Raw genomic sequence first — 15,002 nt, forward strand, 5'->3', positions numbered from 1 at the left:
TTGATTATGTCCAAATGACATATATATATATCGAAGGGATGACTTGGTTTACTGTTTCATCTTTGCTTATCTCCCTTATCACGATTTTAGATGTAATAAGCAGAATAAGCAGAATAAAAGTTGAATCAGTCTTTTCGTACCTTTGTTCATCTATATTCGTTTAAACTTATTCCCTTTCTTAAAGATATCTATTTTGAAAGTTATCTGCTACTTTTGATACACACCTTTTTGTTAAGAGATGACGCTATCAAACAAATGTACAGCAAAGGCAAATCAAGAAATAACTAATTGACATTACTCTAATGGTTGGGAATTGAGAATGGAAACGTGGAATGTGTCAAAGAGACAACAACCCGACGAAAGAGCAGACAACAGTCGAAGGCCACCAATTGGTTTTCATTGTAGCGACAAAATCCCTACCCCGGAGGTGGTCCTCAGCTGACCCCTAAATAAAAGTGTTTACTAGTTCAGTGAAAATATACGTCACTCTATATGGCCTTTATTACTTTTTAGCTCACCTGACCTGAAAGGTCAAGTGAGCTTTTCTCATCACTTGTCGTCCGTCGTCTGTAAACTTTTACAATTATCTTCTTATCTGAAACTACTGCGCCAACTTTAACCAAACTTGGCCACAATCATCCTTGGGGTATCTAGTTTGATGGCCGCCATGGCTAAAAATAGAACACAGGGGTAAAATGTATATTTTGGCTTATATCTTTGAAACCAAAGCATTTAGAGCAAATCTGACACGAAGTAAAATTGTTGATCAGGTCAAGATTTATCTGCCCTGAAATTTTCAGACGAATCAGACAACCTGTTGTTGGGTTGCTGCCCCTGAATTGGTAATTTTAAGGCAATTTTGCAGTTTTTGGTTATTATCTTGAATACTATTATAGATAGAGATAAACTGTAAACAGCAATAATGTTCAACAAAGTACGACCTACAAATAAGTCAACATGACCAAAATTGTCAGTCAACCCCTTAAGGAGTTAATGCCCTTTATAGTCAATTTTTAACAACTTTTCGTCATTTTTTATAACTTGTACAAAAATCTTCTCTGAAACTACTGGGCCTACTTTAACCAAACTTGGCCACAGTCATCATTGTGGTATATAGTTTAAAAATGTGTCCGATGACCCAGCCTACCAAACAAAATGACCGACATGGCTAAAATTAGAACATAGTGGTAAAATGAAGTTTTTGCTTTATATCTTTGGAACTAAGACATTTAGAGCAAATCTTTCAAGATTTAAATGGCCATTAGAATAAGATCTATCCCCTCACAAATTTTCAGATGAATCTGATAACCCGTTGTTGGGTTGCTGCCCTAAAATTGGTAATTTTTAGGAAATTTTGCAGTTTTTGGTTATTATCTTGAATACTATTATAGATAGAGATAAACTGTAAACAGCAATAATGTTCAACAAAGTACGACCTACAAATAAGTCAACATGACCAAAATTGTCAGTCAACCCCTTAAGGAGTTATTGCCCTTTATAGTCAATTTTTAACAACTTTTCGTCATTTTTTATAACTTGTACAAAAATCTTCTCTGAAACTACTGGGCCTACTTTAACCAAACTTGGCCACAGTCATCATTGTGGTATATAGTTTAAAAATGTGTCCGATGACCCAGCCTACCAAACAAAATGACCGACATGGCTAAAATTAGAACATAGTGGTAAAATGAAGTTTTTGCTTTATATCTTTGGAACTAAGACATTTAGAGCAAATCTTTCAAGATTTAAATGGCCATTAGAATAAGATCTATCCCCTCACAAATTTTCAGATGAATCTGATAACCCGTTGTTGGGTTGCTGCCCTAAAATTGGTAATTTTTAGGAAATTTTGCAGTTTTTGGTTATTATCTTGAATACTATTATAGATAGAGATAAACTGTAAACAGCAATAATGTTCAACAAAGTACGACCTACAAATAAGTCAACATGACCAAAATTGTCAGTCAACCCCTTAAGGAGTTATTGCCCTTTATAGTCAATTTTTAACAACTTTTCGTCATTTTTTATAACTTGTACAAAAATCTTCTCTGAAACTACTGGGCCTACTTTAACCAAACTTGGCCACAGTCATCATTGTGGTATATAGTTTAAAAATGTGTCCGATGACCCAGCCTACCAAACAAAATGACCGACATGGCTAAAATTAGAACATAGTGGTAAAATGAAGTTTTTGCTTTATATCTTTGGAACTAAGACATTTAGAGCAAATCTTTCAAGATTTAAATGGCCATTAGAATAAGATCTATCCCCTCACAAATTTTCAGATGAATCTGACAACCCGTTGTTGGGTTGCTGCCCTAAACTTGGTAATTTTTAGGAAATTTTGCAGTTTTTGGTTATTATCTTGAATACTATTATAGATAGAGATAAACTGTAAACAGCAATAATGTTCAGCAAAGTAAGATCTACAAATAAGTCAAATGACCAAAATTGTCAGAGGACCCCTTAAGGAGTTTTAGCCCTTTATAGTCAATATTAAACAACTTTTCGTAATTTTTGTAACTTGTACAAAAATCTTCTTTTCTAAAACTATTGGCCAAATTTAACCAAACTTAGCCACAATCATTACTAGGGTATCTATTTTAAAAAAAAGTGTCAAATGACCCTGCCTACCAACCAAGATGGCCGACATCAGTAAATACAGTAGCAGGTGAGCGACACAGGATCTTGAGAGCCTCTAGTTTTAATTCGAGCGTCACTGATGAGTCTTTTGTAAACGAAACGCGCGTCTGGCGCAAATACAAAATCAAAATATTGGTATCTATGATGAGTTTATTCCTATGTTGTGTTTTATAGACGGTTGTTTGTTTTATAATACCATGACGTGGTAATTTTGTCTTCGATCTATGAATTAATCTTTTACATTGTATCTTCGTCCTTGTTTTTTTTTTATCTGTCGACTGTTTTTATTTTCCGGCGATTCATTTTTTGGATATTTTCAAACATTTTGTTGGTATGATTATATGAGAGAAGAAACAAAATAAACATTTACGAGAAATTGTGAACAATAAATCTCTCCAGAACATTAGTTGACAGTAATGTAAATACACATATCAGTGCATGTATTAAAGGTTATCTGCTTATTGATACAGATCTCATCACGGGTACCTGACACAATTTATCTTGGTTATCAATTTAACAGATACAACTTTGTGACGTATTTAGTGTAAATAATCAAAAAGGGCAGACTTCCTTTCCTTTTTGACCAATATTTTATTGTGTATGACCATGATAGCAAGAAAACACCAAAATCAAATCACTACCTATTTTCAATAACATTGTTACCACATTAAAGTAAGTAATATTTAATATTGATTGATACAAATGTTGGTATATGTATTCAGTTAAGTTTACTGTTTAGTTTCTTTGTAATTCAGGTTTTTTTCTTTTCCGTATTAGTGCGTTGTTATTTTACCTTACTGAGAAGAGATACACGACGTTATAAGAAATCAGTTTTGCTAATTCTTTTTTGAACAAAGGCCGCTATTTTATATTGTAAAGCAAGTATATTTTTAATTTTTTTTTAAAACCATAACAAATAGTAAAATAACAAAAATACCACACTTCGAGGAAAATTCATATCCGTAATCAAATGGCAAAATCAAAAGCTCAAACACATCAAACAAATGGACAACAACTGTCATATTCTTGACTTGATGTGCAGAAAATAGTGTATTAAAGTTGGTTTTATAGCTAGCTAAACCTCTTACTTGTATGACAGTCATATAAATTTTTATTAAATTGACAACGACGTGTGAACAAAACAAACAGACATAAGAGGTAAAAATGTCTAAAATAGGAGAAAAGCAGTTCACATTGTATCTTAATCACTATCAATACAATCTATTTCTGTTCAATTATTCATCAATCCCATTTCACACGTGAGTAGGGTTCTTTTTAAACTTCATAGTCAATTTCCTCGGGCACTAATCTCAGAAAAAAATTCCTATATACCTTAAGGATGTATTCTTCTGACTTTTCAATTTCATTGAAATCTCGTTCTGGGATAATTTCCAAAAATGCGATACAAGTGGAAAATAGCAATGAATTTGATAATCATCATGATCAAACTTAACTCTGTGAAAGAATTGTGTATTTCCAATGAGTAGTTTTTGAGTAATGAAATTTTCAAATTTTATTACTGATCAAGTCAGTCTTTTTTTTGAGGAAAATAGATAAAGGGTACAAAAAATGATTTTATCAGAGACATGAACATCACATATAACATTTTCTTTTCAAATTTCGTAGATATGTATTTTTTCAATCATTTATAACAAAGAAGTTAAAATAATATGCATTTTGTTCTTTAAACAGAGAAAAATCACCAATTTACAAAAAAAATCACACTTTTAACATTTTACTGGAATGATTCGCTTATGTTATCGACAGAGTTGATGGAAGAAGTTATGCCATTAATGGCATATTAATTTTTTCGACAGAAATGAGTACAAATTCTGTCGAAAAGTTTCGCTTTATAATTTTTGTTTATAGCGAATACTCGTTGTATGAATGTCGAGCACAACTTACATTACCTTTGATTATTGTAAATAGCATGCTATATTATGTTGCTGAACATTTTTGTTATGTACATTTAGTTCCTAAGATTATAGCACATCTATAAAATTGTTTCAAATATTTGTTTTTAAAGTTGACTGCTTGTATGGATCGTTTTAAAACATTTTGATATTACTGCCATTATTATATATTACTAGAACACACCCGTGATATCGCGGGTCCTTGACTGATATATAACTATGCGTATGCCTTATTTTAGTATTGGTATTGTCATCTGATAAAGTCATGCCGATTATAACATGTATAAGGTGCACAGTTTTCTCTGCTTTCAAAATCTTTCTGTTTGAACCCGTCGACCTGGAACCTATCAATTATTGGTAATATTAATAATTTGGAAAACAAAAGGGCCTGGAATGGAGTATTTTCTACTCAACAGTATACAGCAAAATTCTAAATACACTGTTTGGTGGTGCGCCAGTCAGATGCGGAACGTACAGATAAGGTAATAGGTAACAGGTGAATATACTATTGGTATCGGTGTCGGACTCGATCCGGAACTTCTTAATTATTGGCAATATTAATTACGTGGAAAACAAACGGGCCTAGAGTGGTGTAATTTTTAATCAACACCATTGTACTATATTAGTTATATATAAAGTTGAATTCTTTGATTCGTCGTTTCTACGTGATGACGGCTGACAAATTGGACCTCGTAATTTTAGTATTATAGATACCTTTAATTATCTTTTAACTAAAACGGCAGGCATTATATTACATCTTATTTGTATATCTCTTTTATCATTATCGTTGCAAAATCTTAAAAGAATTTAATGATATTTTATAAATATCGATGTACAATCTATTCTATATATTACGTGTGTTGGTGATCAATTGATTATTTAAAAAACTTAAAGAATAATAATTAAACTGCGCAGTTGTAGACTCGATGTGTAGTATGTCGTTACGCGTTTCACCTTGGAATTCAGAATAGTGATTTAAATATTACTATTTACATCAAATAAGGTACGTTTTTGAATATTTTTTTTCATTATAGAGAAATGTAACACATCCATTATTCGAGGCTTTTTATAACAAAAATACACAATGAATATATCATTCACGGGACACTATAAACTAAGCTATGAAAACAGAAGCTAACAGGAAGTTGAAATATTAAATTTGACTTTAGGATTTGTCTAGGTTACTTTATGGTGCACAATGGGCATTAGAGTGAGATGATGATGTTAAAAAAAAAAACGCGCCAACAAACACCCTCAGTATAAACAGCTTATTCAAGAATAGTCTATGAAAAGTAGAAGTAGTTGGTAAAATTATAGCTTTACCTAACAGTTAGCTTAAGTTAAGACGCATTTATTAAAGTCTGAAATTTTTGCTTTTACTATTGACTAACTGCGAATTGTGATTCCATTTATTTTTCGTACATATGAATGAACGGTTTTTATAAAAGGCACCAAACGTAATTTAAAAAAACCCAGCTTATATGATTTTTTGATAATAAAAAAAGACAGAAATTCATTTGGCTATTTAAAATATTGACAAGCATAGTACATGCAAACTTTAACTACCCTACTATGGCCCACTTTTGTGTTATTTAAATACTTATTTTAGATATGCAGATAATTTTTAGTTTGTCCTACCTCATGTAAACTAACTTCAACTTTTGTACACACTTCTTTTAAATTGCTAAGAAACGAGAAGTATTTGGACCTGAAATTTATAAAGGGTTGATTTCACTTTTTGTTTTACAGTACTGGATCGATATTGCTGGTGAAGGACTATCAGTCCACAATGGTATCACAGGCGCAGTAGCTAATACTGATATAATTTATTTCAATCTTCTAAAATTGTCCGTTTATAACCTTAAAAGTTATATAAAAAAAAGGTTTCAAATCCTTCAGGCAAGATGATTTTAGATGGATAAGGCCATTTTTATATGTCCTTTTTGGTCATAAATTTCTATTAAATTATTTGTTATTTGTACCTATATTTCCCACTGATATTGATATCTAAAAATAATATTCTATTATTCAATGGTTAGGGGACGACCATTTGATATTCTGGGGGAAAGGGGGGGGGGGGGTCATTTTCATTAAAGCAAGGAACTGATATATTCATTTTCACAACTATATTTATGCTATTCGAAAACATACAATTTTTAAATGATTTGTTTTATATAAATAATACATGTATAGTCAAGTCATTATGTACCATTTAATCAGAACTAATCATCATCTTCTGCAGAAATGAATCTTTTATATTCCCAACTGCATATACATGTATTGCATATATACATAGTATTAAAGTTTTGTTGTAACCAACCTCTATTAAAAGTATTGGCAAACATATTTTGTCGAGCGGGGCGAGCCATTTTTTTGGGAAGGGTTTTGCAGCCACTGAAGGCCCAAGAAGCTATAGGACAAATGATGCAAAATCATGCTTTCTGGGTGTTCCAAAGACCCTTTCATAATCCGAAAATGCAAGTTTTGTTTTAATAATTTTCTGACAATATTGTGGTCTCAAACCAAAATGTATAAATTCAGTGTAAGACTTTAGTTTCTAGGGACAACATCAAAAGACCAATATGCATGTCAGATAAAGTAAAAATGGAATTCACATAGTTAAGTCTGTGGCTGGTGGTATTTTTTAAACTCATGATCAAGTTCATAATAAAATTACTAGATTACAAAAGGAATGCAACACTAACAGAATATAGAAGGACAATCAATAAACAAAAGACAAATAAATAAGAAACATTGATCCCGAAAAATCAGGGCTACGTCTGAGGGAAAACAGAACTTGCTTTTTGCAAGGCACTTGCCTTGAACACAATTTGATATGGAGACAAGCGTTTTGTTTTGAAATTTCCTACACGAGGCATTTGCCTCAATGTAGTTACGGCCCTGTTACAATAAAAGTGAAATAAGGTTTCCTGAGACAATATACCTCAAGTCAAGTGGGAAAAAAGATGATCTTATGAAGAATCTAGTCCCATCTCATACTTTCGATTAGACCTGCTGAGTTATTTATTTTCAATACATTGCAAGTCAGGTAATTTATTTTCAAACTACCAAAGAACAAACCATTTATTTTTGTGATTATCAAGGCTGAGTTATTTATTTTCAAAATCCCCCCCCCCCCAGAATATCAAATGGTCGTCCCCTTACCTATAGTCATTCCTAACTGGCACCATCGTCTTGTCATTTGAAGCACAACCCATACATGGTCCTCTCAAAGAGAGAAAGAAAAGCAAGTTGCATGGTTCTTTAAATTTACTATCATATACACCTGTAAAATAGTATTGCAACACTTTCATTAAAAACAATGTAAAATGACAAGATTTTTATTAATGGGTACAATATGGGGGTTTCAAAATACTTTTAATCCGTTTACGATTATGAATTGAATTTCAGGTATCAACTTACATTTCAGGCAAAATTAAGACTAGAGAGACGTATCATTAGAGCTGAACTGAAAAAAATTATTCAATCTTTGTTTTGTCTTCTATACCGAAATTTTGTAAAAGTAATTTTTACAGCAAACTTAACATCTGATACAGAAATGTGTGTTAAACTTGTAATTTCAAACGGTTCTGAATGGGTTTAATGCTAAAACAATCTTTATTAATTGCAAAACTAATGTTTTGGAAAAAAGGAGTCCTTTCAAAATTTGCATTTCTTGTGACAAGCGCAAAAAACTCTTTCCGTGCAGCTGTTATGTGTAGCATTAATATTGGATGAGAAGTAAGTAAATGGCATACATTCAATTTTAAACCATAAAGTGATTTCAAGTATTTTGTAAAACCCAAATTGTACACATTCTAAAATCATGTCATTTTACATTGTTTTCAATGGAAGTGTTGTCCAGTTGATATATATTCACTTCATAACCTAAATCTCTCTCATCTCAAACACTTGAGAGCTAGAATACCATAAAAAAGAGATATACTGCATTCAGGACATTTTGTGAAGTGACTCTGTACTTATGCATCCCGTCATTCTTTGAACGACAATTTTATTTTTAGATCTACCTGTGTGATATCAGACGAGCGATTCTACGTCAGAATTAATGTTAATCTTACCATGTGTCTTTCAGGGTAAGGATTCGGTCCCAGTACAGTCTTTCAATCCTTTATGGGTGAATTTTACATATATAAATAGAATCGTATAATAAAAAAAAGTAAAATGAGTTTGTTAAATTTGATGTATGCCTTTTTGTGCTTCTTTGTTAAATTTGCTGGTTTTTATAGTGATTAATATGATAACCCAATGTTGACTGCTGTACCCCTATTTTGACCTTTTAACATATTATGTCTGTTTGTGTTGTTCACGCATCGTTGTCAATAAAATGAAATTTGATGGAACTGTCATACAAGTGAGTGGTTTAACTAGTTATTACACTAGGTTCAATCCACCATTTTGTACATTATAAAATGCCTGTACCAAGTCAGGAATATGACATTTGTTATCCATTCGCTTGATGTGTTTGAGATATGATTTTGCCACTTGAGTAGGGACTTTCTTTTTCGAATTTTCCTCGGAGTTCAGCATTTTTGTGATTTACTTTTTCATCGATATATGATCACTTCAGAAAAGTATATGTGACAAACATGATTTCAAATTTCATTTATCAATTTCAAATATCTGCCGAATCAATTGGGTATAGTAATCTCATTTGTCGCCATTTTATAAGATTGTAGCTTTATTTGTGATTCGAATAATTGTGAAGAAAACAGTTTATTACGTTCTTAAAACCACTAATTTACATCCTATACTTATTTGTTGTATTGAACATACACCATCCGTACATCATGCTCTCTAAGATTTTCCCATTACGCCGTTCGTCATAACAGCTTTGAACTTGTTACCACTAATCGAGGGCTCTATTTGTCGTAAATTGTAGCAACAAGAATTTGGTTGCACTGATACAGTTTAAAAGATATCTTTATATAGTAAGACTGCTTAATTAGTATCAGATTATCATGTTACACAAAATTGCAAAAACTAATTGTTATGACAATGTAGAAGAAACTGTAATAAAAAAGAATGAATAAATGTTTATAAGTTTAAAACATTTAGATCCTCTATTTCAGGGGAGTGAGGAAAATTATACAATGTCGACAAAGATTTTATACATTATTTGCAGTATGATCATATTCATTGCCTTGATTATTGACGACATCATTTTGATGCTGTTGGCGCTGTCCGTGGTTGTTACATCCATCACCGATGCTTGGTGGCGACAAGAAATAGATAGAAAGAATAGAATTTCAGGTTTGTTATTTGTATAATAAGGTATCATTAAATGTTATCAACAACTACAGTCATTAATTATTAATTACGTATCGAGGTAGTATTTTGCGCTAAACAACTAAAATAACCCTGGTAATAACTTTTTAAGATGTCCATAGTTTATTTGTTTTAAAATAAATATGCCCATTTTCAAATACTAAGGAATTTAAAATACATTGGCTTTCACCTTGCCTGATCTTTTTACCTATTGGAAAGACTTTTAATTCGATCTCTTCTTAGAAAGTCTCAGAAGTTTCATAGTTGCTGTTTAACCAAGACTTGAGCATAAGAATTATTTGCTGCTTTTCTAATCAAACGTCATTTAGGAGTAAGAATTTTGTGTTAAGCAAAGGGAACAGGTCTCTGTGTGGACTGCTGTGCGGCGTGTCAGTAAAATGCAAAGCAGTGTCCATATATTCCTATGCCTTTAACATACTGTTGACATTAAAATCAATTTATCAGCTCGTCCAACTTGAATACTGTAATTGTACTTATTTTCGCGGTGTATTCATTTCACGAATTTCGAGGTTGGTTTATTATCGCGACATTAAGTACACGCGAATATAAATCCAACCTTTCATCTGCAAATTTAACGTTCATCTATGCATGTTAATTTCACCTTTTATCGATAATATGGCATGTTTACAACACTGTTAATCTGTTAAAAAACAAACTATATTAAGATCAACAAGTGACAAGTAAAAACCAACTTAAGATCAAAGAAACAATAAAGACTCGAGATTACCTTGAACTATATGACTTTTCTATTGTATTTAACAAAAATGTGTATATAGTAACAGGCAATGTTTTTGAAAGCTTTTCTGTAATCATTTTGATAACAAATAAAATTGTAGTAATATTAAGCTGAGCCAGAAGCCTCACAAGGATCATGCAGAAGTGAACGAATAGGATAAATATTAAAATAAGAACAGAAATTTAAAAACAATATTGGACAGTACAACCAGGCTTAATCAACACCCGACATTCGAGCCCTCGAAGAAAATAGACAGAAAAAACCGACGTTCAACACAAAGTCAAAAAGCTTAAACTTGCACACGCACATGTGATGGGGGTAAAACAGTTTATCGAGTACACAAACCTAACACTTTTCATCTAGACCATACGTCGTAAACCTTACAAAAACCTCAATAAGATACCTTCACAGTACAGCTACCAACAAAATGACCTTAAGTTGATAACAACTATTGCACACAACTACTACATGAAGCTGAATTTGTTTTGAAAGTACCCAAACAAATGTGAAATCTCTTTCTAGAAGCTCTTAGTTTCTTAGTATAAGCCTGGTATTTTTGATGAGTTTTTAACCATTTTTATACGACCGCAAAAAAAAAATTGCGTTCTGATATCGGTATCACGTCCTCAGTGTCGTCAGCATCGTCCGAAGACACTTAGTTTCCGGGAATGGATCTCTATGAAATTTAAACACTAGGTTTGAAACCACAAAAAGAAAGTTTAGATTAATTTTAGGGTTGTGGTTCGAACAATTGTAGAACAAGGGGTCCAAAAGGGGTCACAATAAGTATTTTTCTAGTTTCCAGACAATAACTTGTGTGTCAGTGTATGGATCTTTCAGAAATTTTACCACAATGTTCCATTTAAAAAAAAGGTTGGGATTGATTTTTGGGGTTATGGACCAAACTGATTATGAATTAGGGGCCAAACAGACCCCAAAACAATACTTTTCTAGTACTTTGTATAAATTGCTTATTTCTTGACCAATTTGAATGGGGTTTTATTCTTCAATTCTTGGGGTTTTAAAATATGCTGAATCTACCCGTTTATTAAGTTTTTGGAATTTGATCCCCGTTTTTAACTTGGTCCACATGAGGTCTAAAGGGTTTGAAATTAAACTTTGTTTGATTTCATCAAATCTTGAATTATTAAGGTTCGTTGATATAACCGTGTATTTAGATTTTTGATTTCGGGTCCCGTTTTCAAATTGGTCTACATTAAGGTCCAAAGGGTCTTAAATAAAGCTTGGATTAATTTTAACAAAAAATGAATTATTTGGGTTCATAGAGCATGAATGTAAACATGTATTTAGATTTTTGGTTATGGGCCAAGTTTTGAAGCGGTCCAAATTTGGGTCCAAAATCAAACTTAATTTGATTTCAACAAAACTTAAATATATGGGATTCTTTGAAATGCTAAATCTAACCATGTATTTAGATTTTAGATTTTTTGGCCCTGTTATCAAATTGGTCCACATTGAGGTCAAAAGGGTTCAAAATAAAACTTTTTGTTTGATTTAAAAAAAAATCGAATTATTGTTTTTTTTTAAATGCCGAATTTAACTGTGTTTTTAGAATTAAAGTTTTTGGTTCCGTTTTCAAATTGGTCCACATTAAGCTCGTAAGGGCTCAAAATTTAATTTTGTTTAATTTTAACAAAAATTTAATTCTTGGTTTCTTTGATATGCTGAATCAATCCATGGCCATGTATTTAAATTTTGGATATTGGACCATAAAAGGTAAATTATTTTTTTTAAGTTCATTAGACCACATTCATTCTATGTCAAAACCCTATGCTGGTCAACTATTTCATCACTATCCAAATTCAGAGCTGTATCAAGCTTGAATGTTGAGTTCATACTTGCTCCAACCGTTCAGGGTACACCCGCTGCTGTCGTATAAAGCTGCACGCTACGGAACACCTGGTTTAATCAATTATTGATTTAAGTTAACTCTACCAGCTTGCACAAATGTAGTTTTATCTAAAAATTATTGACCGTCATACTTAGCTTTATCAAATTATTGATTGTTATAACACTTTGTTGTAAATATAATGGAGTTATATGCGACCATAAAAAATGTGAGAGGTTAAGCTGGCTTTAAAACTAGGTTCAATGCACAATTTTCAACATAATGAAATGCATTCACTAAGTCAGGAATATGATATTTGTTTTCCATTCACTTAATGTGTTTGAGCTTTCGATTTTGCCATTTAGTAAGAGACTTTTCTTCCTTGAATATTCCCCGGAGTTTTCAATTTTTGTGTTTCTTTTTGTGATAAATTCATCCTGTAAATAAGAAAGTTGATACCTTGGATACTAATATTATATATGCATCGTCAAGTTAGCCGATATCTGATAGTATTGTGTTAGTAAATTAGATCGTATTGGTAAACCAGTTCGTTATGTATGGAACACCTTTATTTTAAAGATGTCTGAATAGAATGAACACGCACGCTCAAAGCCTGTTTTAAAAATAAGGTATGTAGACGTCATACTATTCAGAAAATTCAGAAAATGGGAGTTAAAAAATAGAATCTGTCAACTCATGGCGAATTTTAGATCTTCTTTGAATATTTGTTGCGGATCGTGTTTTCTGTAGTGCGGTGTTTTGTGGACATGTCGCCGGTTTTCACAGCTGACTATAAGGTATGAACATTGCCCATTTAAAGACAATACGGTGACATATACAGGTACTTAAATCCCCGTCATTTGGACTGTTTACTAATAGTCTCCTTGGTAATCATATTACATCTTCTCAGTTTATATTGGTTGGCTCTTTGTCATATATTTCCATGTTGTTGCTCGTTAGACCTATTAATGTTAATGTCCCAATGATATCTTTAATCTTATTGGTTTCCTGCGTTATTGGCCCATAGTATTCGTAACCTTTTGTCAATACGGTTATATATGGTCATAGTTCCATCAGGTAGTAAAATCAATACTAAAAATGGATTCTTTGGACGGCTTATGTTTGGTCAATAGAAAAAGCACCAATCTTTTCAAATAAATAAAACTTGAACAACTGATTAAGAAGACCGTTGCAAGGTAAATTTCTGATAAGAAAATATTTAGATCTGATTCTCATTCTGATTATACAGATGATAGAAATTCTTGCACGTTGAAATATAAATCAAATAATTTGTGTAACAAACATCTTTAGTGCTTCGATATAAAACGAAATAACTATTTGACGCATTTTTTTTTAGATAAATGGTCATTTAGCATACAGCCAGATTTTAAAAATGTTGCAAAAGGCAACAGTCAGACTATCAAGTGCCAAATCTATAATTTACCTGATGATACGAAAATTTCAAATGTAGCTTGGTTTTTAAATCAACCTAATAGTAATCAAATTTCTCGACTATCAATGGACCCCAAAAAATATTCGAGCGGATCAGATGAAAATCCATGGCTGACTATAATGAACTTTCAGCATGACGATGAAGGGACGTACAGCTGTGAAATAGAAAATGATGTTGGAATAAAGAAAGGTGGATCTGCATACTTGGCTTTTACTGGTGAGCAGTTATGATCTCAGTAATCTGACAGTCTAATTGTTTAGGATTTGGGTCATTCAACTTTATACTGTTTCTAAGCTATTCAACAAACCCATCTTTACAGTCTCTTTCCTTTATCCCCATTGACCCACTTTACAGCGCCTTCAAAAATTGTTCTTTCTCTCAGTGAGCATACATTATTTGATATTTTTTTATTTATCTTTGAAACAAAACATCTCAATCATTCACATTGTGTGCATAATGAGCACATATGCGTTTACAAGGAATTTAAAGAAAATAAAGAATATTTAAATACATATCATATCAACCAACTCGTGATGGCATCCGTAAAAGTTTTGGTGAGAATGACTTATACTAAACCGGTTGGGACTCTTCTCTCAATAGCTTCCTCGTAAGAAGCAACCGTTTATCAAGGAATGCATGATAGAACATAAAATACAAGCTCTGTAATATCGTATCAAATGTTCACTTGGAGACACAAACTTAATACTATGGTACTTTTGGAATGTTTCTACATTGAAATGGAAAATTGACAATAAAAAAGCATAATTTGTCGCTTTTGACGAAAAGTTTTGTTCTTACCTGATTCATATTGCCAATAACCAGAAATAAGTCTATATGTGAGACAGACTAAGCTGTATCTGTTGTATCCTTAAATATATATCCGATGGAGTATGGATGCTTTCAAGATTAATTTGAACTTTTCATTGAGATGCCATCATCCACATAGGAGAAAGTAAGTTAAACGATATGCAGCAGCAAACATTTGAGCTCTGTCTTGCTCAAGACAATAACAATAAAAACCAAGGAGTAAACAAAGACTCATATAAAATTTACATCAACAGTTATCAAATATTCTAATATGACGTGCTTCTTTCGCTTTGT

At 32.1% G+C, this 15,002-nt stretch overlaps 1 protein-coding gene across 1 annotated transcript in view; it reads left to right on the top strand.

The window, feature by feature from the left end:
* The first annotated feature begins 5,476 nt into the window (after positions 1 to 5,476).
* LOC139501069 (uncharacterized) overlaps positions 5,477 to 15,002 on the top strand; it is a 46,296-nt gene continuing 36,770 nt past the window's right edge. The window contains exons 1-3 of the mRNA XM_071290037.1: positions 5,477 to 5,559; positions 9,647 to 9,827; positions 13,806 to 14,117. Coding sequence (XP_071146138.1) covers positions 9,668 to 9,827; positions 13,806 to 14,117 — 472 coding nt within the window. The 5' untranslated portion in view covers positions 5,477 to 5,559; positions 9,647 to 9,667. The remainder of the gene's footprint in view (positions 5,560 to 9,646; positions 9,828 to 13,805; positions 14,118 to 15,002) is intronic.

Source organism: Mytilus edulis, chromosome 13, assembly GCF_963676685.1.
Source record: "Mytilus edulis chromosome 13, xbMytEdul2.2, whole genome shotgun sequence".
Taxonomy (NCBI): Eukaryota; Metazoa; Mollusca; class Bivalvia; order Mytilida; family Mytilidae; genus Mytilus; species Mytilus edulis.